Source organism: Calypte anna, chromosome 18 (assembly GCF_003957555.1).
Source record: "Calypte anna isolate BGI_N300 chromosome 18, bCalAnn1_v1.p, whole genome shotgun sequence".
NCBI lineage: Eukaryota > Metazoa > Chordata > Aves > Apodiformes > Trochilidae > Calypte > Calypte anna.
Window position 1 is genome coordinate 9,683,321 of NC_044263.1, and position 26,126 is coordinate 9,709,446.

The 26,126-nt window shown below is 54.2% G+C and overlaps 1 protein-coding gene across 2 annotated transcripts; it reads right to left on the reverse strand.

The window, feature by feature from the left end:
• Window positions 1-374: 374 nt before the first annotated feature.
• PMP22 (peripheral myelin protein 22) lies at window positions 375-17,567 on the reverse strand. Of its 2 annotated transcripts, none has more exons than XM_030461692.1 (5): window positions 17,419-17,456; window positions 16,507-16,607; window positions 15,179-15,278; window positions 3,667-3,807; window positions 375-660 (listed from the first exon to the last, which is right to left on the reverse strand). In XM_030461692.1, the coding sequence occupies exons 2-5, from the start codon at window positions 16,582-16,584 to the stop codon at window positions 494-496; spliced, it is 486 nt and encodes a 161-aa protein (XP_030317552.1). In that variant the 5' UTR covers window positions 16,585-16,607; window positions 17,419-17,456; the 3' UTR covers window positions 375-493. The 2 variants fall into 2 exon arrangements, with proteins under 2 accessions (XP_030317552.1, XP_008497994.1); XM_008499772.2 differs by lacking the exon at window positions 17,419-17,456 and adding an exon at window positions 17,481-17,567 and having other exon boundaries at window positions 378-660.
• Between the last annotated feature and the right edge of the window lie 8,559 nt (window positions 17,568-26,126).

Sequence of the window (26,126 nt, forward strand, 5' to 3'; positions counted from 1 at the left end):
TGGTGGGTGGAGAGGGGCTGGGATGTGGGATGGGGAAGGAGAGGTCAGGTCAAGGAGGATTTCTGCATCAGAGGGAAGTCACCGCGTTCTCGTTACACTGTTAGGAGAGTAGTTCCTTAGGCACTTGCTTTAGGCTTCAAAACATAGCATATGGTCAACAAAAGCAAACAATACTATGTACATATATGTAAAAAGTGTTATAAATAGGGTTTTTTTAAACCACAGATACTATATACATCTTCAATTAACAAGTAACCCTTTTGAGTGTTTCCTTTTGGGGTCGGTTGGGTTTGGCTTTGGTTTTGGTGGGAGGGTTTATTCCTTTTTCTTCTCTTTTTTTTTTTTTTAATTTCCTTTTTTTTTTTCTCCCTTTCTTGGCGCTTTTTTTTTTTTTTTTTTTTCCCTGTTTTCTCATCTTATTTTTTTTTTCCCCCCGCCTTCATCTCCCCTGTGGACTCCAGGAGTGCCCTTGTCCTGTCCCAGGCCCCTCGCCTCACTCCCGCTTCCGTAGGATGACGTAGATGATGCCACTGGCCAGGGCCAAGGGAAAGGCCAACCAGGCCAGGATGTAGGCGAAGCCATAGGGAATGTTTTCCGAGGCTTGGTGCCAGTCCGTGTGCCTCACTGTGAAGATGGCTGCCCCGCTCATCACACACAGCCCTGCCAGGAGAGCAGAGGTAGGAAAGGGTTAGGGATGCAGGGAACTTGGGGCAGTGCTGGAGAGGACGGGAAACTTTTGACCCTTCAGAGAATCCCAGACTGGTTTGGGTTGGAATGGACCTTAAAGCTCCTCCAGTGCCACCCCTGCCATGGGCAGGGACACCTCCCACAGCCCAGGGTGCTCCAAGCCCCATCCAACCTGGGCTGGGACACTGCCAGGGATGAGGCAGCCACAGCTTCTCTGGGCAACCAGGGACAGGGACTCTTCCTAACTTCTTCCTAACATCCAGTCTGAGCCTGCTCTCCTCTAGTTTGAATCCATTTGAATCCACTGAATCCATTTTATCCCCTGTCCATGCCCGTGCAGTGGGGATGCTCTGGCTGCTCAGACCTGTGCCCTATCATCTCAGTTATCCCTGCCAACCCCGCCGCACCCATGGCTTGTCCCTCTTCCCAGTATCCCCCCCTTGCTAGCCAAGGCTCCCCGAGGGGTCTCTGGCTGAGCCTAGCTCTGGTGGGCAGCAGTTTAGCTTTGTTGGCCAAACAACCCATCAGTGTTGGGGCTGAACACAAAGCCCCTTCTATTCCTGCCCCCAAAAAAGAAGCTCTTTCAGTCAATCCCTGCAGTTCAGTTACGGGGCTGTTGTTGGAGCCGAGTTCCAAAACCCCTGCCCAGACCTCAGGACCACCTACATTTAACCACCCTGCTCTTTGAGCTGCAATTCCACTGGACACTGCTCCTTTGTTCTGGGAAAGTGCACACGTGGGAACGGGGTCCGTGACGGCGCCGCTGGGGCAGTTCCCATCCCCCGGCCCCAGAGCCAACACCCACAGCCCCTGCCCCTGCCCAGAGGCCACAACAATGGTCTGCAGATGGTGGTGGGGCAGAGAACAGGCGTGCAGCCACGCCTGTCACCTACAGGCAGCAGGACACACAGGGGCCATTGTCCTCCTGAGGCATCTGGCCAAACGCAGGCGATGGTTTCTGCAGCATCTGCACTGATTCTGCCCCTGCAGAAGGTGCTGGGGAAGTGCAGGGCACCTGCACCCTGCTGCTCACACCCATGCAAGCAGGAATGCTGCTGGCTCCCTGCTGGAGCCTGATTTTAAGAGGATGCTTTTAGTCTTGCTGTGAGAAGCCAGGAGGGCAAACACCACCTGAAATCTGCTCCAGCAGGTCCGTGCCATCTGCACATCCATGGACCTCCTGGCAGCACGGGCATGGCCGTGTCCTGCTGCCCACCAACACCTCTAAAATTTCAGGTCACAAAGACCACAGAGCCCCAAACCCCCTCCTGCAGCCCTGGCTGGGGAAAGCACCCAAAGGATGGTCCCATGCCCACTTCTGCATGGTCCACCCAGACCCAGACGTCTGCTACGGGTCCCTCAGGCCATGGGAAAGCTTCATGGCAAACAGCTCACACCTCTTCTGTCCTTTAAGTGGGCTGGGGAGTGGTTTGGCCCTTCAAGGAATGAGCCCAATCACACAGCTCCTTAGCACACCCAGCACAGCATGGACAGGAGGGGCTATAATCCCATTTTCTCCTCTTCTGAGAAGCAGGATCCATCAGAAAGAGAAGCTTTCTGCTCCCAGACCTAACAGACAAGCTTTCCAGCAGACACTGCATTATTAATTCCCATTTCCCCTCCTCATCTCCGTGCCTGTAATGGGTTCCTACCCATCTCCTTCTCCAGAGACACTCAGCTGATATGAACCCACCACCTGCACCATGCCCAAGCAGACACACTTATCCCAGCCTTCATGCCACACTTGCTAACAAAAAGTGGTCCTCAACTTTTCCAGAGTTTGCAAAATCTTAGAGGATGCTCAAGAACTTTGCCTGAAGGTCAGTGGGTGAGGTTTTTCCACTGATCTAGTTGACCCAGGGTGGTTTTCAGTTTCGTGTCTACAGCTCCAGTCACCCAGCAGTCTCCTTCCCAGATTCTGCCACCACTTAGCTGCAGCCTCACTGCACAAGTTAATTTTTTTAAAGTCTGTGGTGAACACTTGGAAATCTTCTCCCATGGTTTCACACATGGAAACACAAATGAAGCCCATGGCTTTACAGCATCTATATTTGGAGAACTCCAACACAGGACATGAACTATGGGCTCCTTGCCAGCAGCCAGCTCTTGAAGAGTTAAAAATAGGAGCTGACAGTGCCAAGCCAGCTGGCTCACCCTGCTCCAGCAGCTCTTCAATGATGTGGAAAGGACCAGGCCCCCTCATGGCAAGTCTATAAATAATCATTGGTTCCTCTTCCTTGCCAAAAGAGGCTCATCACTACATCCCCACCCCCAGCACTGGGGAAACCTTGCCCAGCTCAGCAGAGGTGGAGCCCAGACCCCCAGAGTCACCCAGCAGCATCCCACCCCCAGCCATAGGACAGAGCTCTGGGGACCTTCCCTCTGGGTCTGCACCCCCCAACCCTGCCTGTCCCCCCACCCCAGACCACTGCCACAGCTCTGGCTCCCTGGGTCTGCACCCAGTCCTCCAAAACCTCCCCAGCTGAGGCAGCAACCTTCCTGCACCTCAGATAATCATAGCAGCACAGAACCCCAGACTGGTGGGAAAGGACCTTAAAGCTCCTCCAGTGCCACCCCTGCCATGGTCAGGGACACCTCCCACAGCCCAGGGTGCTCCAAGCCCCATCCAACCTGGGCTGGGACACTGCCAGGGATGGGGCAGCCACAGCTTCTCTGGGCAACCTGGGACAGGGGCTCAGCACCCTCAAATTAAAGAATTCCCTGCTCATGTCTGACCTAAATCTCCCCTCCTCTGCTCCAAAGCCATTTCTGATGTGAGGGGCTTAGATGAATAATGTGATCTGAGAGCCAGACCCCACCCCAGGGTGTGCAAGACCTCAACAGACCCATACCATTCAACCCCCTGGTCCTTCACTGGGCCATGCAGTGTCCCTCCTGCTCTGGTACCCAAGGACATGCTCATGTCCCCCATTCCCCTTCCCCCTCTGGTGACAGCCTCATCCATCAGCCCCCACTTACCAGCAAGGATTTGGAAGATTCCAGTCAGGTAAAACCTCCCACCCTTGGTGAGGGTGAAGAGCTGGCAGAAGAACAGGAACAGGGACAAGACACTGAAGATGATGGAGAGGATCATCATGGCCTGGACAGACTGCAGCCATTCTGGGGGAAGACAGATGGAAACCTCAGTGAGTCCCCACCACAGCCCTTGGCACCCTTCCCTCTGCCACCAGCCCACCCCTGGGTCCCCTTCAGTTTCTTAAGAGCTGGGGGAGATGTGGTCACATCCAGGGCTGGATCCTCAGCACCAGCCTGATGGGTTAGGACCTGGGTGTGCATGGACCAAGGTGCTGGGGTAAAACATATTGCAGGGTCATGGGCATTCTCAGGGAGCATTGATAACAAAATAACATCAACAATAACATAAACAACACAACAGCAGAATACAAGGAGGACTCTGCTCAGCTCTGGAGTCCCCAGCATCAGAAGGACACACACAGAGCTCCAGAGCAGAGCCACTGAAATGCTCAGAGGGCTGAGCACCTCCTGGGAAGCTAGGCTGAGGGATTGGGGTTGTTCAGCCTGGAGAAGAGGAGGCTCCCAGGTGAGCTCAGAGCAACCTTCCAATATCTGCAGGGGCTCCAAGAAAGCTGGGGAAGGGCTTTGGACATGGGGAGGTAGGGAGAGGACAAGGGAAACGAGTTAAAACTTGGAGAGGGGAGATTGAGGTTGGACATGGGGAAGAAATTCTTTAATTTGAGGGTGCTGAGCCCCAGGTTGCCCAGAGAAGCTGTGGCTGCCCCATCCCTGGCAGTGTCCCAGCCCAGGTTGGATGGGGCTTGGAGCACCCTGGGCTGTGGGAGGTGTCCCTGCCCATGGCAGGGGTGGCACTGGGTGAGCTTTAAGGTCGCTTCCAACCCAAACCAATCCATGATCTGTAAGCCAAGTAGAGATTTTAGCCTCGACCTGAAGCCTGCAGGAATCAAGACAAAAGCTTCTCCCCAGCTTCACATCAGGCCCTGGGGATTCAGCTGTACTAGAAACACCACAGCCATGTGCAACGAGCTGAGAGGGAAAATAAACACAGGGCAAGTGAAAACACCCTCTGTCCTTGGCCAGCCAGACCGTTTGGGAAGAACTTTCCCCAGCTGCCAAAGGCAGTGACCTCCCAGATCAAACCAGCTGAACCAGCCCCTGCCTGAGTCACTGCCCAGTTATTTCTAGGCTCCGTGGGTGTGTAACTCCCCACGTAAAAAAAAAAAAAAAAATTAAAAAAAATAAGCAAGCAAAGTGCATCTCCAGCCTCTGAGCAGCTCGACAGAAACAGGCAGTGCCTTGCCAGGCTGGGGCTCTCCTCCCTAAGCTCTCTGCCTTTGCCTTGCCTTATAAAGCCTGAGCTCAAAATGAGGATCTGCAGCCTGCCTGGAAGGTCTTGAAGGATGCAGCATTGGTTAACCCACATGAAAGCCAAGCAGGACTCTGTGCAGGTAAACTGAGGCATGAAGTGCCCAGTGAAAGGCAGAAAACTCATGTTTTGGGCTGGATCCTCAGACAGGGGAGAAACAGTATCAGAGACATAGAGAATCTCAGAATGGTTTGGGTTGGAAGAGACCTTAAAGATCACCCAGTTCCAAACCCCCTGCATGGGCAAAGACACCTTCCACTAGACCAGGCTGCTCCAAGCCCCATCCAACCTGACCTGAGACACTGCTAGGGATGGGGCAAGAGGCAGAACTAAGTCTCAGATCCATGCTCCTGCCCCAGTTTTGCTCCCATCAACTTCCTGCAGCAAAGAACTGATGCAAAACTTGAAAATAAAGCCAGACTTCAGCTCAGCAACCTTCAACACTGGGTACAGCAAATGAGGGACTCGTTGAGTCCCATTTGGGACTGCCCAGAGCAGCAGCTGCTCCCAGAGGGGTGACCCAGCCTCCCCCCCAGATCCTCAGGAGCGGCGCTGGTGCAGGCGAGAGAGGAATTTGGAGGGAGGCAGGGCTGGGACAGCAGCCATGCCAGAGAGCTTCCAGCAAATCCATGCCTGCAGGGAACATCCTGAGCAGTTTAGTCATGTCTGGCCTGTTTGGCTTCACCCCATCCATTCCACCTCTTGCCTTTGCACCTCAGCTCCCAGCACTCACACCACGGAGCAAACTCCAAAACTCACCAGAGCAGACAGAACCCACCCTGAGCAGCCCTACTCACTGCAGACAGCTTTTCCTTCCAGCCCCAAATTGCTCTGCAGCATTAACAGGACCTGCTAAGGAGCTGCTGAGCTTCACTCCTTTCACTGCCACCTTTACATCCACCTTCTGCTGCCATTCCTTAGGCAGGAACAGCTCTGATTGCTCAGGAGAGCCCAGCATGGCTTTCACCCTCATGTACACACAAAATCTCCCATGTATTTCATCTCTCTCAGCTGGCCAGGCAGGAAACCCCCCCCTGCCCTGACCAGAGCTGACCCCTCCTCAGCTCCCACCCTGCTAAACCAGGGGATGACAGAGGGGATGAACCAGCTCCGAGCGCTGCTAAAACTCAAGCCATAGATCATCCCTCAGATGGGGCTGGAGAAGCACAGTTAGAGCGTGTCCAGCTGCCAGATTGCAATTTCCTTCCCCAGAAAGGGCTCTCATCCCAGGGCTGGGATGTTGAGCTCTTGGCTCACCCTTTCCCAAGCCCTAAAGGGGGGTCCAGCTCCATGCACCAGCAGAGCCAAAGCCTACCCTGAGCCTTGCACTCCGGGCCAGGACCCAGGCAGCCAAGTCCTTTGTGATTTCAAAGGCCACAGGATCCGGGCCGGAGAGGAGAACTTTTTGCTCTGAGGTGGATGCTCCAAGTCCTGGTTATTTTAGGAGAAGGCTGTCTAGACGGAAAGCTGAGCCGAGCTGCCCTTTTAATTGCATCCGCCTCCCCGTGCCTCTTTTTTGGTTCTGAATGTGAATGATTTATCTGGGCTTTTCAAAATCCCATTGTAATAGGGAGCCATGTCAGAGGAACATAAAGGCAGGAACAGAGGTGGGGGGGAAAGGAAAGCCCCCCATGACCGGAGGGGTTTCAGCAGCCAGAGAGCATCACTTACAATTGGGAAACCATGAGATGATCTCAGAGCTTTGCTTCTGCTTACATCCTGCTTTTCCCTGCCTTTTATTGCCCTCCTTCAGGACACCGAGGGGCAGGATCCCCAGCTCAGCACCCCAGCCCTGCCAGCTGCTGTGTCCCCTTAACCCCAGCCCAAGCTTCCCGTTGCCTTCAGCTCTCTCAGGACCACAAATCGCCTCGAATTCACTTGAAACCCCCACTAAAACTGCAGCTCGGATTGCCACCTCCTCAACTCCCGAGCCTTTCAGCTCCTTTGCCCCTACCTCGACGCTTTTTAAAATTAAAAAAAAAAAAACCCAAACACATTTCCTACCGGGAGGTCTGGGCCCCCGGAGCTGTGCCGGGGGCTGTCAGCACTGTTTACTCCCAGGCTGTTATTTGTGGTTTCCCCTGGGCAGCCAGACGGTCCTTCCATTTTATTTTTTTTTCTCTCTCTTGCATCTCTTCACCTCCCTGTTTATATCTTTGTTCTTCAGGAGGAGGAAGAAAAGGAAACGGAGTGGAAGGGGCAGATAACAGCCTGCCCGCCGCTTCCGGAGAGGACCCATCGGGACCGCTTTTAGAGCCGTTTCAGGCGGGCAGAGTTGAAGTAAAGAAGTTTTTGTCGTTGGTTTTCGTTTTGGTTTTTGGTGGGGTTTTTTTTTGGTTATTTTTTTTTCCAAAACAAAATCGAAACTTTCCCTAAGTTTTGCAAGCCCTGATGCATTCCCAGCACTGCTTGTAACAGCAGGGAAAAGGCTTCGCCCCTGCCGTGCTCAAAACCACGTTTCACTGCCCTAAAGTCTTAAGAGGAAAGAAAAAAAAATAAATAAAAAATAAAAACGCAGGGCAGAAATTGAAACCTGGAGCAGAATTTGCAGCTGAAACCCCCAGAAAGACTGCAGCAAACCCAACCCCTTCCAGCAAAGCCCCAGCCCTTCCTCCACGGTGGTTTTGGAGCCGGGCAAGGGATGCAGCTGAACAGGATTGCTGGGGCAGGCAGAAAGGTGCCCATGGCCAAGAGGAGATCCTAAAGGCAAGGGATTGTCTCTCCAGGGTTTTTTGGTTCACGGCTCTCTCCTAGACACCTTACCCTCCTTTGACCCAGCCAAGAAGATAGAATGAAGTGGCGACCACTTGGAGCACTTAGACCCTTGCTGAAAGCTATCAGGAAATGAGTGATTAGCACTAATCACCCTTAAGAGCTGCACCCTGCAGCTGATGGGAGCGTCCTGCACCTACAGCTTCCCCTTTCCAAAAATCAACCACTTTTGGGGAAGAAAACATCCCCTAAGGAGCTTAACTGGGGCACGGAATCCAGACCAAAGCAGAGGGAGGGGGAATTCATTCCCCATCGGCATGGTAAGAACCCGCCCTTCGATGCTGCAAACTCGGTGTGATCAGTAAGGTCGGGAGGAGCTCACACAGCTGCTGGCACCGTGTCCAGCCTGGATCTGCCAGGAAAACCTGGGGGGTTTGGGCCGTTTTGCCCAAGCAGAATCTCAGGCTTCAAGGTCCGGTTAGAAAGCCGAACCCAACTTGCACTCTTCCCTGGGAAGAGGACAGGTCACATCACGAGTGCTGGTGAGGTTAAACCTCGACAGACCCCTCAGGAAGGTTGCAGGAGTGTGACTTGAGGCTGCAGAATCACCAGCTCACTGCTGATGGAGCTCAACATCAGCCCCTGCCCCCCGGCAACTCGCTGGAGCCCCCCAGCAAGGCAGAAAAGCTCAGAGCCCTGGGGAGCCCCCAGGACTCCAAGGGAACATCCCTGTCCCTGGGGAGAGCAGCCACACCCAGCAGAGCTGCTGGGTTCTCCCGGGCAAAAACCAAAAACCAGCTCCCTGACATTCCAACTTTCTTCTCCTTCAGTCCCAGACCTCCCAGCAGCAGCAGGTCAGACCTACCCTGGCCCTGCTCTGGGCTGCTGGATGTTTGAGCTGGGAAAAGCAGGTTTTTCACTCAAAAGTGGCTCCTTCCCAACCTTCCCACATCCAGTCCCTGCAGAGGACCACAGGATGCTGGATCAATGTATTCCTGGAAAGTCCACCAGAAAAAGGGGATTTTCAAGAGCTCCCAAGATGTTTGTAAGGATCAGGGGATGAGCAGGTGGGAGCATGTGAGGAGATGGTGAATGAACACAGTGCTGGAGTTGTGCCCAAGATTTGCTGGTCCTCTTCTGTAGCTCCTTCAGAAGATGAAACCCTCACAGCCCTCTTTTCTCTTCTTGTCCTCTTTTCTGTCCTCCCTTCTGCTTTCCCCTCAAAGCTCCATCCAAGAAGTCTGTGCGGCCAGGAAGGTCCAGAGCTCTCCAGAGCTGCCACATTCAAACAGAGCAGGTTCTGGAGCATGGCCTGGCCCCTGCATCCCTCTGGTCCAGCCATGATGCAGCAGCTGCCCCACTGAAGCTCACATCCCACAGGGGCAACCTCTGATGCTGCCAAGGGAGCAGAAAGTTGTTGGCACCAGGAAAACACATTCCAACAGCTCCACGATGTCCAAGCCAGCTCCTCTCCAAGGCCCTTGGTGTGATGGCTCTGACTTCCTTTTTGTTTGCAGGTGAGAGGAGGCACAGGTGGTAAATACATCATTAGAAGTCCTCCAAGGGCTTAGGTAACAGCTCCTGCTGCAGCCCAGGCACCAGAAGCAGGGATGGGGAGCCAGGGTGCCACAAGCCACACCCCTGGGGTACACCCAGCCTGTGGCCATGGGGACACCCAAGTCTCAATCTTCTGGTTTTGCAGTCACCGTGTACCTACATTTTGCCTTCTTCCTCCCTTTTGCTCCTTTTCTGGGGGCCAAAGCCCCCTCCCCTGCAGCAGGGAAGGCCCACTGACCTCCCCCTGACACAGAAAAATGGGAGCCAAAAAGCTCTGGGGCAGCTGATAAAAATCAGCACCAGGTTCCTACCTCTCCTTATCAGATGCTCTTTGTCAGAAGAACGAGCAGCAACAAAAAAAACCTGGTCTGAAGCAGAGGAAATCCCTTTCCTATCACGGGGCACCAGGGTTGTGGCAGAGACTGATCCTAAACATTTCCCTGGAATACCCCAGGGTTTATTTTAGGCAACTAAAGGGCACGACAGGGCTGCAACCCCACCTGGCTTAGGCAAATGTTACTGATGGCCAAGTGGGTGCCTGGGACCCCCAAACTGCCAAGGCTCAAAGCTGCAAACTGCAAAGACCCTGAAGGACCAGAGATGTCCCCAAACCAGGATCTCTCTCCATGGGTTCTGCAGTCTGAATGGGATCACAGAACCACTTACAAAGGTTCTGTGCTACCACACACACAAACTACACCTGATTTACTGCCCAGCTTCATTACAACAGCCTCAGCATCTTTAAACCTGGGCCATTTCTTGCCACTTTGCAGCTGCCCAGCAGCAATAAAGCAACAGGCTGCAGCAGCCCAAGCAACAAATGGGGCAGAAGGGAATTTCAGCAGGGAATAAACAGATGAAACCATTTCAAAGTCTTCATCTTGAAAATTTTTCATCTTGAAATGTTTTTAATCTCTAATTTGCAGGGGCAAAACCTCCTCCCCCTCCTGTGCTGGGAGGTGCTCCCTCACCTGTAACCAATTCTCCCAGTCTTGATCCAGTTGGTGGAGTCTTAACTCTTCCAGGGGGCTGGAGGGGAATTTGCCTCCATCTCTGGTCTTAAGATATTTTATCCTCACTATTAAGAATGGAATTTGGCATTGACAACTACTTCACCTCAGTAAATTTTCATCCTGTCCAGCTGCAAAAAAGGATTACAGTGAGTTAAGTGGCACCTCCAGCTCTTCATCCCTTTTTCCAGGTTACCCAAGTCCAGCATTGCTGGAAGAAAAAGTTTGGAAGCCTCAAGACAGCAAAGTTCCTCCAGGGGGTCAGCAGAGCAAACCCAATGGGGTTTATGCATTTTAAAGTGAAGCAGCAGCACAGCTCCTCCTGGAAAGAGCTGGTAGGTCAGGTCACAGATGTCCCTTTCTTGTGCCAGGGATGCAGATGTTTCCAGCCTCCTCAAGTGCAAAAATAAAAAAACCCCCAAAAAAAAGCATTTGAAGGCCCAGCAGTGCTGGGGAAGGGGGTCTGGAAGAGGGAGGCCCAGCAGAGTAGGGTCATCCCCCTGAGCATGGCAGTGATGGGAGGTCCATCCCTGTCCTCCCAGGACAGATCCCCACACTGGGTGACCCACCAGGACTTTTGTAGCCATCCCATCAGGGAATGACTGGGTGCATCGTGCACCCCATGGACTGCCAGCCTGCACGTTTCCCAACCTTTGAGGTTTTCTCTTCCCTTTCAACAAACCAAAGCCCAGCAGCTTGCCAGTGAACAAACCAGTTGGGTGAAAGCCACAGGAGAAATAATAAGAGGACAAGAGGGAAAATGTCTCCTGGTGGTGCAGGAGGATGTAGGAATCTCCACGGAGGTCCCTGCATTCCCAGCAAAATCAGGAAGAGAGTTAGAAAGTAGCAGGGAAAAAAAAAAAAACAAACAACAAAAACCCACCACATCTTTTTTGTCTGAAATAAAAATTTCAGTCGTGGAAAGAAAAAGGAGGGAGAAAATATCTCTGTCTGGAAATTTGGAGGGGAATCTCCCAAGGAGCACTGGGGCCCATGGCTGCAGGGGGCTGGAACACAGCTCTGCCCCAGGCTTCAGAGCTGAATTCCTCAGATAAGTTTTTTCCAGGAATGTCTGACAGGGCAAATGAAGCAAAGATTGCAGCAACATTTTTTCCATAGTTCTCGGCCTCTTGAATTCAAGTAAATAAATAAATAAACAAACAAATAAATAAATAAAACCCAAACACAAAAAAAACCAAACCCAAAACCAACCAACCAAACCAACAAACCCCACATCATTCCCTAATGGGGGAAAACTCAGGAATGGGAGCAACAAGCAGGCAGTTGTCCAAGGGATAGAAGTGGGTGGCATTTCCTCCTCCTTCCCATCAGGGTGGCTCAGCCCTGGCACAGACAGGGGGTTCAAACCCCTGAGGATTCCTCCCAGAGGAATTTGGGAGGTGGGAGCTCAGCCTCCAGCCAAGCCAACTCCATCCCGTGCCCAAGGGATGGAACAGCCCAGGGAACCACAGCCCAGGGCTCCTTCAGTGCTTGACCCTTGGGTTGTAATGCTGCATATTCCATCCCCACAGGATAATCTCTAAGGTCAGAAACTCAGGCTTGAAACCTTGTTAAATGCAAGCAAACCTTGGTGGGAGCTGATTTTGTGAAGTTCTGTTTTTCTTCAATAAAACATGGCCCACTAAACAAAAGGGTCCCTTACAGGGGGAGGCTCCTCCATCCTTTCCCTGCTGAGACCAAGAGGAGCTCCCCAGCACAACAACCCTCTCCCCAGCCCTCAGCCATCCCAAAGACACAATAGCAGCCCTAAAACCTCCCCACATTCCAGGTACAGAGTACCCCACTTCTTCAAAATGAGAGGAAAAGAAAGAAATGCACCACAGCGGCCACCGCCATGGCCAGAGGGGGAAAAAAAGCCTCTCCATAAAGCCTGGGTCCTGCAAAACTTCCCTCCCAATGAGGATTTCTTGCTCTTAGCCCAGAGCAGCCCTTGGCACCCTGTGATTAACCATTAAGCACCATCCTTGGCACAGCCCTAAGCCTCTCAGCAGCCCAGCACAGCCCTCGTCCTCAGGGAGGTTTCCACCGGGAGGGTTTTTGGGGGATTTGGAATAGGATCTTCCCTATTTTTTGAAAGTAAGCACATTCCTAGCAAAGAGTATCTGAGGAGCACAGCAAGATGGGGGCAGGGGACAAGCGTGGGCCTCAGAGGTGGCACTGCCACAGCACCCTTGCCCTGTGTCCTCAGCATCACCTGAAAAGTGACCGCCTGGCAGTGGGAGCAAGGAGGAGGGTGCAGGAAGGAGGGCACAGGGGATTTTTTTTTTTAATGGAGAGATTGTAAAAGCCTTGCCTAAACCTGGGAATTCTCTTTGGATTTGGTGTTCCTCCCACACTGGTGAGCTCTGGATCCTGCACCCAGCTCCCACACCCCTGCCACAGGAACAGAAGCTCTTTCCCAAGCCAGATCCCCCTTTTTCTGATGCCAAGGCAGAATCTTGGTATAAATAAGAGCTGGTAGAGAGGTCTGTAAGACCTGAGCATGATGTCTCTCTGCCCACAGGGAAACCTTATCAACCCAACTCAGAGGCTCGACCATATTTTTAGCAGGGCTCGACTGTAGCCCCTTGAACATTAAAAAAAATCATCACTGGAAGGGATCCAGAAGGAAGCCCCTCTCTGAGCAGCTTCTGGGACCAGGGCAATACTGACTCACAGCACCCAGCAGGACACTCCAGCATGGAGAGAAGCATCCCTGACCCCTTTCAGACAAGCCCCTCTCCACACTGCCAACACCCCCGGCACATAAACACCCAGAAAAAGCACCGGAGGTTTGCAAAGCAAAAAGATTTGGGGAGGCTTTAGAGCCCTCGGGACTCTGGGCTGGGGAAGGGGGGGGGGGGAAGAGGAAAATCGCTGCCTTTTATTTCCAAGTGCAAGGCCAGCAGTTTTGGAGCACGAGTGAATGGGGGAAGCAGCCTACGCTGCAGATCACCAGCACCAGCCAACTGCTGATGGAGCCCGTGGCTCCAGAAACCTCCTCTTGGCTGGGCTGGGATCCAGCAGCTTCCCGGCCGGGCTGGACACCACCAGGAGTCAGCAGAGATCAGTGGTGATGCCTCCAAATCCCACACAAAGCAGAAGCTGAGCCCAAGCAGGGATACAAACTGCTGGCTCCAGCATGGGGAAGAGGAAAAGGAGGCTGAGCACCAGCACCCACCTCCCCACGGCAGCACCCAGGAGGTTTGTGCCCAGCATGGGATGGACTGGAGCCCCCACTGACTGCTTCCCAGCACCACAAGAATTCCTGGAAGCATTCAGAGCTCTCCTGAGTGGCTGCTCCCTCTTTGCCAAGCCCACGTGGCACTGGTTTGCTCCCAGTGTCCTCGGTGGGATTCACAGCTGGTTTCACCAGGGGTTACCCCAGGAGGAGGTTTCCACGGGAAAGCAAAAAAGCAGGAGAGCTGAAAACAAGCAGAGCAAGGAGGCTGTGAAGGGATCCAGCAGAATTCCTGTGAGGAAGGGCTGAGGGAGCTGGGGGTGTTGAGGCTGGAGAAGAGGAGGCTCAGGGGAGACCTCATCACTCTCTGCAACTCCCTGAAAGGAGGTTGGAGCCAGGGGGGGGTCGGGCTCTGCTCCATCAGTAAGACAAGAGGCCATGGGCTTAAGAATTTCTTCCTAATATCCAACCTAAACCTCCCCTGGCAGAGCCTAAGCTCTGCCAGGGGAGGTTTAGGTTGGATATTAGGAAGAAATTCTTTGCAGAGAGGGTGCTCAGGCATTGGAATGGGCTGCCCAGGGTGGGGATGGATTCTCCATCCCTGGAGGTTTTTAAGAAGAGATTGAATGTGGCACTGAGTGCCACGGGCTGGGAACCACAGGGGGAGTGGATCAAGGGTTGGAATTGAGGATCTCAGAGGTCCTTTCCAACCCAGATGATGATTCTGTGAAGTGCTGGCCACAGCACCACTGGTGTCAGGCTTATCTTCTGGGGAAACTGAGGCACCACTGAACCCCTGAGCACCACTTGTGTGTTACTGGTACCACAAGGGGCTGTGCAAATTCATCCCCACAGTGACTTAGCAAGCACCCCACCCCTGCTGACCTCAGCAAACAGCTCGCTGGGTGCTGTCACTCAGTGTCACATCAGCCTTCACCCAGCTCAGGCCAGAGGTGGCTCTGTGGCCACCCCAGCTCTGCAGGTGCCACGGGGACCATCCCAGCAGCAGGACAAGGAAGGGCCTGAGTGCTCAGAACATCCCACACCCAGGGCTTGACAGTGAAGCAGAGGGTGAGTTTTGTGCCCTGAACCTCCCCCTGTCACAGCAGGGCAGGGGACAGGGTGTCCTCTGGTGATAGGGTGTCCTCAGGCCACCTTTACAGCACTCTCAGAAGCACAGCAAGAGGGGGGAATGGCCAAAGCATCCCCTAAGCTGCCAGCAGGACCACAGGCACCCAGCAAACCCCACTCTAAGGGATGCCCCATATCTATCCATCCCAATCACCGAATGTTAAGGGCTGGAAGGTGACCAAAATGGGCAAATGACAAGAGACCACCTAAAAGCAGTGGAGCAGCTCATGTCTGCTGAGGCTGAGTGTGCCAAGCCCCCTGCCAGGAGCTGCCCCACAGGGCAAAGCAATGGGCATTGGGTCTGGTACCCATCCTGAGACCCATGGCAGCTTGGGGCACAATCCCCCCAGGATTTACGAGGGGACTCCTGTTCCTCCATCTGGGGACAGAGCAGAGGAGGGGAAGGGGTGGGAGGGAGCAGCATCAGGGGGGAAACAAGAGGGAGTCACAATCTACCTGCACAGGCAAATCCTCCTGGATCTCCAAAGGCTGGGGAGGAGAAGAGAAAGGAGGGGCTGGTTGCTGGGGAGCACTCACCATTTGTGGATGATGTCAGGCAGTGGAAGATGTCACCCATCTCAACCTTGCTGCAGTTCTGCCAGAGGTCTGCCGTGTGCTTGTCACTCACCAGCCATTGCTGTCAAGAAACAGCCCCATGAGCAGAGCCCTGGCCCCAAACTTCTGCCCCCAGCAGCCTTTAGCACCCACCAGCACGGGTCTGCCCCTTGGGGAGCTCCCAGGCATGTGCTTTGCTTGACAAGAGTAAAAGAGTTTGGCATTTTTTTTTTAATTATTATTATTATTTTATTTTTTTTTATGGAATGTAAATACTGATATTTGCTTTTAGCTGCTTTTGCCTCAACGGCAGAAAAACAGAAGCTCTTTCTTCTCTCCAAACATGGACCAAGTCCCACAGGGGACGCACGTTTCCCTCCTCTCCACCTTCCCCTCCTCTGGCCGGGTTATTTGAATGCTTCCACGTGATTTCTAACAACTTGGAAGATTTTTGTAACCTTCTACTACCATTACCACCCCAAAAAAAAAAAAAAAAAAGGAAAACTAATGAGGTGAAGAATAATTTGGTGAAGGAAGCCTGCAACTCGCCAGCTTCATAAAACTTCTGCCTTGAAACTAAATCAAACCTCTGCCTGAGGAGGTGACGTGGGAACTGGGCTCTGGATTGAGAATGGTGCTGGGGACCCTCTGAGCAGCATCCAACCCTCAGTCCTCCCACTCCCAAGACTCCCTCCCAAGGCTTAAGCTGCACAAATCCCCAGGAGGAGCTCATTTGGGTTAGCAGAGAGGCTGTGCCTGATCCACAGCCCCAGAGGAGCAGAGCTGGAGGGTAAAACCGCTGGTGCTGAGGAAGCAGTGCCCAAACCAGCCCCGTTTCAAGGGGTTTTGCTCAGACTGGCTGTACTGGTCCTGCAGGCTGGAACCCGTTAGCAGGGGAGCTCCCTCATGGATGGGTGGTGCAGTGGCAGCTCCCCCAGGGTGCTTTGGGTGCTCTGAGGCTGCTCCCTGGTGTGAACCAGCACCCAGGCAAGCTTCAGCAGTGCTCTCCCTGCTAACAGGGATGCCCTGAGCACCCACTGCAGCACCCAACCAAGAGACCCAGCAGCTACACCTGACAGCACACAGCCAGAAAAGAGCTTTCCGGGGCAAAACGCTCCCCAAATCCCACTGTTTGTTATGACCGTCATCAGCAAGTAAAAATTTCCTAAAAGCCATGCCAGAAAATAAACCACAAATAAAAAATGTCACCTCCTGGTCTGGCCATGCCATAACCCACCCCCCCCCTAGCATACCCCCCCCTCCTGCAGCCACTCCCTGGCTCAGCAGCGTAGAGGAAAGTTTGTGCTTACACTGACGATGGTGGAGACGAAGAGGAGCACCAGGACGGTGACGTGGAGCACGATGATGCCCAGCAGCAAAAGCAGCATCTTGGTGGTGGTGCAGGGCAGAACTGGAGGGGTAGAGGGATGCTGCTGAGGGCGAGCCCACTGCCCAGACCCATTCCCAGCTACTACCCCCCGGGGGGCCCTCCAAGCCTTTCCCCCAAGCCCCCTCAGCCAGGGGGCTTCCATGGCCCCCCTCCCCTGGGGACCCCCGAGAGAGCTTCTCTGAGGGGGCTGCTCCAGCCTCTCTCTTCCAAGGATGGGTTCTCTGATCCCTCTCCTCAAGGGGACCGTGTTCCTCAGCACTCCTTGGGGAGGGTCCTTCTCAGCACCATCTCACCCAAAGGGCTCCCCCTTCCCCTCTCTGCCAGGAGGGAGGGAGGGAGGATCCCCACCCATGGGACCACCAAGCAAGACCCTCAGTCCTTCTCCCCAGGGGAGACTTTCCTCAGCCCATCTCCCCTGGTGACCCCCGGGAAGGGGGAGAAACCCCCGGGAAGGGGGAGAAAAGGGGCACCTAATTCCCCCCACCTCACCCAACGGGGCTCCTTCGGTCCCTCTTCTCCAGGGGGAGGGGATCTCTTCGGCCCACCTCGGGACCTTCAGCAGGGGCTCTCTTGGACCCTGTCCCCCGGCTAGGGAAGGAGGGGGTTTCCCAAGCCCACCTCTCTCGGGACCCTCGGAGAAGGAGGGAGGGGCTGCCCTGAGCCCTTTCCCTAAAGAACCCCCACAGCAGGGGGATGGGGAGGGGGTTGTGTGTGTCCCCCACTCTCTCTTCCCCGTAACTCAAGAGGGGTCCCCCCAGCACCTCCCCCCTCCGAGGGGTGCCCGTTCCCCTCCCTGGGGAGGGGGAGACCCAAGCAGCAGAAAATCCCCCACCCCCCTAAACCCAGGTGGAGGAGCGGGCCGGGCCGGGTCAGGTCGGGTCGGGCCGTACTCACGTCGCGGCGAAGCCGAGCGGTTCGGCAGCGGGAGCGGATCGGATCGGATCGGGCGGTGGAGCTGACAACTTTCCCCTTTAACGGGGCCACCGCCCCGCTTGCGTCTGCGGGACAGGGAGGGCCCAGCGCGGCCCGACCGCTCCTCCCATAAATGAGGCAGCGCCCCGGGCCCCCTCCTCTCCCCCCGAGCCACTCACTGCCCCAAGCTCCCCACAGACCCCATCCCCTCCAGACCAGCCTGCCGATCCCCGTATTCCCCATCTCCTCCCTCCTGATATCCCACTTCCCCATATAATCCCCATCTCCTCATTTTCTCCATTTCCCCATGCTGATCTCCCACTCCCCATCTCCCCCACCTCTCCATGTTCCCACTCCCCATCCCGCACACACACATACACCCCCACCCCCCGCCGGGCAGCAGGGACCCTTTTTTGGGGGGAACACCCCCCACACACACACTGCCTGGATACCCTCCTCAGCCCTCCCTCCCCCCACAGTGACTCCCCGGCAGAGGGAGGGGTGGGGACGGGGGGGTTCTGCCCCACTCCGCTTTCTGAAGCAGCCACGCGTGGGTGGGTGGAACGCGTGGGTGGGTGGACTCATGGGTGTCCCAGAGAGGGTGACACAGCGGAGTGTGACACTGCAGGATGCCGGGGCGTGCCCTGGGCAGGATCTGGCCCGGGTCCCTTGGCTGCAGCGCTGGGTGTTTCCCTAAGCTGGGGAGGGCTGGCAGGGAGCTTCCCCCTCCCGGGGATGGATGGGGAGGAGAACGTCGTCAGCGAGGAGGTTCCATGGAGAGGACAGATTGCTCCGCTGCATCAGGTGGCTCCTCCCAGCTGGAGCCACTTTGTGGAGCCCCGGAGGGCCGGGATTTGGGGAACTGTGCTGAAGCCGAGGGGAACTTCACGTCTGATGGATGCTGTGTCCAGGGAAGTGTCACCTCTGCGATTTGCTCCTACGGTGACAACGTGGTTCTACCCCTTGGGAGTGTTTTTTAGCACTTGTAAGCCAAATCCTGGGGGAACTGAGCAGCTGGGGAATTTTTCCAAAATGCTGGAGCACTCAATGCTTGGAGTGGAGGAGGTGGCTGCAGCCTGGCACAGCAGCAATCACTGTCCTCAGCCACAGCTGAGCCACTGAAATAAACCTCACACACACACACACACCGCCCCACGGGAGCCCTGCACATCCCTGGGAGCCCTGAGCACTAACACCTACCTCCCCATCACCTCCATCCTCACCCCGCACCAGCTCTAAACTGGTTCTGCTTTGTTGCTGGGACGAGGGAATCCGGCACCCAGCCACCACAACTGGAAAGCTTGGGAGAAGGAGGGAGAGCAGCGTGCTTGGCTCCCTCCTCCTGGCAAGCAGAGCCGTGTTCCCACCCGTGTTCCCTGCACCACGGGCTCTGGCTCCTCCGCACTCCCCTAAGCGCTCCCATCGCAGGCACTCGCCAGCAAGTGGGAGTTCAGAGCACTCTGGCTGGGGGGGGGGAAGAAGGGCGTAAGGGTCGGGGGGTGCTGGGTCCGTGGTTGAAACGAGGCCCCCAACCTGAACCCCGTGCTCAGATCCCTGTTTCCCTCCCCTCCGCGATGCTGCCCCGGCCAAACTCCTCTCCAGCGGCTCCTCCCAGCTCTGCCCCTGCAGGTTTTGCCCAGCCTGGTTTCAAAGGATGCAGTTTGCCTTTCCCTCCCTTTGAAAAAATACCCACCCATTTCCCTGCCGCCACCACCACCCCCTTCTGACGCTGCTGCCCCGGTGCCATCCGTGACTGCGAGCCCCAGAGGACTGAAACAACTGGACCGACATCAGGACATTCCTGGCTAATGAGGCTATTTCGGGCTCTCTTGCCTCTCCGGCTTGAGCTCTGCTGCTTTCAGAGCAGGATCCGCCTCCACGGCTGCGGAAACACAGAGAGAGAAGAAGGGTCTCGCCTCCCAGGACGGCCACTGCCCTCCAAAACCTGTCCTTGGAGATCATCTCCTCCTTTGGATTGATCTGGGATCACGGCTCCTCTGTCTCCGGATCAATTCCCTGAGGCAGCAGCAGAGTGGGGGGATGCCCAGCAGTGGGAGAGTGCTGGGAGGTGTGGGGGGGTGTGGGGGTGTCACATGCTGCACCCAAAGCTCCTCTGTAAAATGTGGGAAAGCAAAAACCACCTTGGCTGGAGTTCCGAAAACGGTGCCAAAAGCAGCTTTTGAAGCATGGGAGAAATAATCTGAAACTCAAAGATGGGAAAGAGTAACCTGGAGGTGAGGCAGCCTGTTTTGGCTAAGAATTGCAGATGAGAAACTCTGGAGGAAGCCCAGAGGGAACAACACATCACTCCTGTGCTCCTCAGACACTTCTCCTCTTGGAAAGGTCCATCGGGAAGCTTTGGGAACACAACTGCTGAGCACGTCCTGCCCTGGCAGCTCTGGCAAAGGGAGATTCCTCCTCTGCTCCAGGAGCTCCATGAATTCACAGAAAAACACAGGAAGCAAAGCTCACCCCTACACCTTCCACCAACCAGAGGTGCTCCATCCAGACCAGGAGAAGAAGAGGCAAAAAAGTGAGAATGTTCACAGCAGAGCCTGTGGGGTTTTGCTGGGAAGATGGGATGGCATCACAGCTCCACCCAGCACAGACTGGGAATCACCCTCTGCTCCCCAGCAAGGGCTCCAGGGCTGCCAGGCTTCCCCAGTTTGGTCTCCACCAGAGTGTGGCCAGCAGTGGTCACTGCCTAAATACAGGCAGGCACCAACAATAAATCTGCAAAACGTTTTGCTCTACAAACAAGATTCACCCCAGGCTGTGCTGGGAATCCCATCAGATTGCCTGGGTGAAACCAAAAATGTGGATTTCTCACTTTGAATCTATCCCAGGGAATCACTGAAAACTCTTACAGAGCTGAACTGCTAGAATAATGTGAATTTAGGAGGAAAAGTGGCTTCTATATCACTTTAAAGGGCTCAGATTGCTCTGTCAACCCCATTTTTGGGGGCTGGTTGGTTATTCCCCACTCTGCTGCTTCAACAGAGGGTTGGAAACACCAAGGGGAAGGGACAGGACCTGCAGTGCTATCAGCAAACCCACTGCTCACCTGGGGCTGGGGACAGGACAACAAAAACTCCTGTTTTCAAACAGGGTTTTGCCTTTGCTGATAAAACTGGTGGCATAGCTACCTGAAAAGCTGTTTCGAGAGCAAAAAAAAAAAAAAATGAAATAAAATTTAAATTTTTTTTTTAAATAGAAAGGGAGACATTTATGCTCAGCAAACTTCTAAAACAAGAGTACTGAACACAGCTTGGAGACCTCTACTTCTCCTGACATTTGTTTTCCACCAAACCAAGAAGAATTCACAAAAATACTTTAGTCCTGTCTGCATTCATGCCCAAACCCCCACTCCATCCAGTTTTTTTACTTTCAGCTCCAAGCCAGCTGTCAGCACTGAGAGAGCCAGGCTGAAATTCCTGCAGAAAACCCCCCAGGTTTCAATGAAACCAGAATTAACCCACTGACTGCAAAAGCCAAAACACCCAACCAAGGTTCCCAGCTGGGACACGATGCAGAATACACTCAGCTGCTTCCAGAAATCACCCAAAGATGATTTGTGCTCCTCTCCCTCATGTTTATAGCATAGGAAGGCAGCCAACCCTCTCTGTGCATCCATGGTGAAGCTACAGAGACCCAAACCACTCTGAGCTTACTTTTTGGACCAAATTGTGGAGTTTTAGATTTCTGGCTTCAGCAGGGCCAGGTCTGGCCCCTTCTTCAGTCTCCTCCAGGGTCCCAAGGGTGGTCAGGGATGCTCTGCCCATGCTGGGGGCCATGCTGAGCATCTGCATGGGCTCCAAGAGCAACTGGAAGAAGAGCACGTGAAAGAAATCCATGGGGGGATATTAAATTCAAGGGCAGCCCTGTCAGCTCAGGAAGTCCTGGGGATCCTAATTGCTGGGAGCTGGGAAAGCAGAGTGGGAAAGTATCACAGGGCTTGTCTTGCTCTGAGGTGCTTCTACCTAAGCTCTGTCAGAACTCGACCTGGGGCCCACTGGACTTTGGTTAGAGCCAGGACAGCCATGGCTCTGCTCCTACACTGCCCAAATCATTTTCCTTAGCCTTTTGCCAAATTTGTTGGTTTGGGTTTTTTTTTTTCTTCTCATAATGCCAATTAGTTTGGTTTTGGTTTTGGTTTGTTTTTTTCTGACTGCTGATTCTGTCTTGGGAATTCTGTCTCCCTCGAGCATAATCCCTGTCAGTTATGCAATACTCTATTAATATGATTTTTTTGGCAAACTTCCATTTCACCCAAATTTGTATCAGACTCCTCTGGGACACACACGGATTTTTTTTTTCTTAGGCAACAAACCCACCCAAAAGCCTCCTTTCTGAGGAGCTTCTGACCTTGATGCTCAGCTGGATCCTGGCCTGCCAGGAGGTTTATCTTCCACAAAGGAACACTCTCCTGGTTTTACTCATTTCTCTTCTTCCCTCCAGTCAGGAAACTGAGAGTTTCCAAACCCAGCTCTGCAGGGCTGGAATGATGCGGGAGGGTGGGAATATGGCTGTGGGAATCAAAGGAATTTCCACTAACTAACTTTCTCAGTAACTTGGCTGATAAAGCCAGCAATAAACCAGCAACAAAAGCAAGCATGTAGTTCCTTCGACCGAGGGCATTGAAAGAAAGGAACCATCCCATGGGTGCAGAAAGGCAGCCAGGGATGCTGTTTAGGAAGGATCTAGGAGAGGAACTCAGGGAATGGTAGCAAAGCAAAGGTGTCTGGCACAGCAGGAGCAGGAAGGTGGGAGAGTTCTTGGTACAGACCAAAGATAGAGGCTGCAAAATAACCCTGAGAGCAGCTTTATCCACCAGCACCTCCTTCATGGGAGGCAAATCCATCCCTGGGTGGGAGGCCCTGCCACAAGCCACGTGTCTGCCAGAATTTCACCCCCAAGCCTCTCCCTACAGCCCCTTTTTGCAGGAGTTTTGTGGCTGGGTTGGCTCCTGCCATAGGATGTGCATAGGAAACACCCAGAGAGGGGGAAAGAAAGACTCAAACTGAAGCATGGGAAGGATTTGGGGATCGAAGGGCTCAGGGGGGATTTTAGAGGTACCAGAAGAAGCAACGTCAACAGTGCCAGCTGATGGAAACGTGGGGTGGAGAACAGAAACCCCAAAGGGAGCTGGGAAATCTGCTGCAGAAAAGAAGAAAGAATTTGGGAAGGAAATTGGAGAAGCTGCAACTGAAAATTCCTCTGGTCACAGCTCACATGGAGGGAAGAAAATGCCTTGCAGTGTTGGGGGAAGAGGCAGGGAGAGGGGCAGCCAGGAAGGGAAAATGTAAAGTTGGGTAATTGTGAGCCCACGTGAATGATGAGGGTCTGGGCTGCTCTGAAAGCAAAAGAGGAGGAAAGAGGTGGTGGGATACCCACAGACACCTCTCTGTATCAGGGGCAGAAAGAGAAGCAGGGGAGGTCTTGCTGTGAGCAGGGCTGGAGGGCTCCGTGGGGATGAGTGTGCCCAGGACACTGATGGGGTGCTGGTGGTTTCCCTTTCCCCAAGAACTCAGCCTCAGACTTCTGAGCCAGGAGAAGCTGCAGCAGAGGCTGGGGAAGGTGAAAGTCCAGCTCAGGTCAGGAGCAGCTCCTCACCTCACACCTGGGGCTAAGGGGCATTTCCAGTTGTGATCTGAAGCCCCAGCAGACCCCACCTCTACCCACAGCCCGCAGGTGTAAAACCCCACAGGGTCCTTGGGAAGGAGCCAAGGAGCAGGATGGGGAGGAAATGGTCCCAAATAGACATCCCTGGTAGCAGCTGCTCTTGGTGTGCTGGAGGTCCCACAGGTGTCCCAGTAGGAGCTGGGGAGGGACCTGGCCAAACAGCAAGGCAAAGGGAAACCTGCACCCACCTGTGGGACAGCAGAGAATCATAGAATGGGCTGGGTTGGAAGGGACCTCAGAGCTCATCAAGTCCAACCCTTGATCCACTCCCCCCGTGGTTCCCAGCCCATGGCACTCAGTGCCACATCCAGGCTCTTTGGAAAGATCTCCAGACACGGAGAATCCACTACTTCCCTGGGCAGCCCATTCCAATGCCTGATCACCCTCTCCAGAAAGAAATTCTTTCTCATCTCCAACCTAAACCTCCCCTGGCACAACTTGAGACCCTGCCCTCTTGTCTTGCTGAGAGTTGCCTGGGAAAAGAGCCCAACCCCCCCCTGGCTCCAACCTCCTTTCAGGGAGTTGGAGAGAGTGATGAGGTCTCCCCTGAGCCTCCTCTTCTCCAGCCTGAACATCCAACACCCACTGGAGGTGACAGCCAACAAGATGTGGGATCTGCTCATCAGGGTGAACGTCACCTTCCCCAACAGCATCACTGAGACAGAAGACACCAAGAGACCTCTGTTAGCAGGGGTCCTGCTGCTCCTGTCCTGGATTCTCTCCTCAGTTTCATTGATCCTGGGAAAGAGAAGGAGCCCCCCATTAACAGTCCCAGCAGGAGGGGGGTTCAGAAGAGGAGGAAAGAGGTGGCTTTGGGGTGAGTGTTCCCTGTGTGCCCTCAGAGCAAAGCAGGGCTCAGCTGGTTTTCCTGTGACCCCCAAAGGAAGGTGGCCCTGCCCTGCCCATGGAGCTGTGGCTGCTGCCAGGACTCTGCTCAGCTCCCTGCCCAGGGGGAGCCCCTCAGGAAGGGGCTGTGGGGGCCTCTGCTTCCCAGGGCTCACCTGGGGACATTTCTCCAAAAAGAACCCGGGCAGCTTGGCCTGAAAACTGCCTGTCTGGAGCAGGGCATCACCCCAGCAGAGCAGCCCAAACCCCCCGGGCTGGGGAAAGTCTCCAGGGAAGGAGCACGGGGAGAGTCCCAGCCCTGAGCAGCACCAGGGCTGCCAGGATCCTGCCAGGAACTGGGAGTCCCTCTGGGTTCAGCTTCCCAAGGGCTTATTTTGGGGAGGGAGCCACGTGGAGAAAAGGAAGGTGTGAGGAGCTGGAGAGCTTTTCTGCTGAGAGTCAGAGCAGCCTGAAGGGCCCCAGGAAAGCTGGGGAGGGACTTGGGACAGGGGCAGGGAGTGAAGGGATGAGGGGGAATGGCTTCAAGCTGGAGGAGGGGAGATTGAGATGGGATTTGAGGAAGGAATTCTTTGCTGGGAGGGTGCTGAACCCCTGGCCCAGGTTGCCCAGAGAAGCTGTGGCTGCCCCATCCCTGGCAGTGTTGAAATCCAGGTTGGATGGGGCTTGGAGCACCCTGGGCTGTGGGAGGGGGTGGGAATGGATGAGCTTTAAGGTCCCTTCCCATCTAAACCAGTCTGGGATGCTGTGATCCTCCTTTGTAAGAGTGTCAGGAGTCTCTGACAGATTCTGGCTCCAAGGTAGGCACAAAAAAAGGAAACCTATTTTTAGTCTCCATGAGACTAAATAATTAAAAAAACAAACAAACAAACAAACAAACAATAAACACTTCACAGACAATTATTTCCTGCCAGGGGCTGCTGCTGTGATGATCTTGCCATGGTTCTGAGGTCAGGGCAGGAGCTGAGCAGAGGTTACAGCTCTTGGGAGCTGCCCCTGGGAGGGCAGGATTTCTGTCTGGAGCTGGGAGCTGGAAGCATCCCCAAAGGAAGGAGCTGGGAGCCCTCAGTGCCAGCCTGTCAGAGAGCAAGGGGCTTGCCCTGCACACCCTGCCACTGGGGAGCAGGCAGGACAAAAGGTGAGGTTGACACCCAAGTAGGGAAAATGCCTCCCCTTGTGGAGTGCCACCAAGCTGTACCCAGCACCCACAGCTGGGGACATCTGCTCATTGCTTTGGATTAGATCTGCACATTTTTGGAAGTATTTAGAAACAAAAAATAATAATTTTGTCATCCATTGATGCCTCTGAGCCCCCTCACCAGTGACTCCTGAAGGAGCCCACCAGCTCCATGCTCCTGCCTTCCCTGACCTCCCAGTACTGCTCTCTGGGTGAGCCCATCCAGCTGGGTCCAAAAGTCTTTTAGCTCAGACATTTGTTCTCTAACAACTTGGGTGCTGGCTTTTGTGCTCATATTAAGCTGGAACATTTTCTGCAGTGTCTGACACGAGAAGAAAACATATGCAGAAATTAAAAAATATATTCTCGAGTGACCACAACATTTCCCTTGTCTCCTGTCTGTCTGCAGAAAAAAAACCCCAACAAGTTCAGTAATCAGACCCTGGGGTCAGACTCCTGTCACTCAGCCACATATCAAGGCACAGCTCCTGCAGCAATTCCTCTTCAGGGAAAAGCCTCTCTTGGCTGTGGCTGCCACAGCAGACGAGGCTTTGGAGCAGCAATGGATCGATTGACCCAGAAGCTTCCCAAAACTTCTGCTTCCTGGAACTGCACCATCCATCAATAGCAGCAATCAGAGGGGAAGTTTTTAATGGCTCCTCATTGAAGGAGGTGGCACCAGCCTGCAGAGCTGCCAGCCCAGTCTGTCCCCAGCTCAGCAATCCAGTGCTGAGCACTTTGCAGGATGCTTCCCATGAGACCCCCCCCAGCTCCTGCTGCCCAGCCCTGACCTCCTCTTCCTATGCCTGGCAAAGCCACGGGGTCCTGTGCAGCAAACCCAGAGGAGTAGGGAGCCTGCCAGCCCCTTGGCACCAACCCCAGCACAGCCTCTCTGGGGTTCTGCCCAGCAGAACCTGGCATCTCCT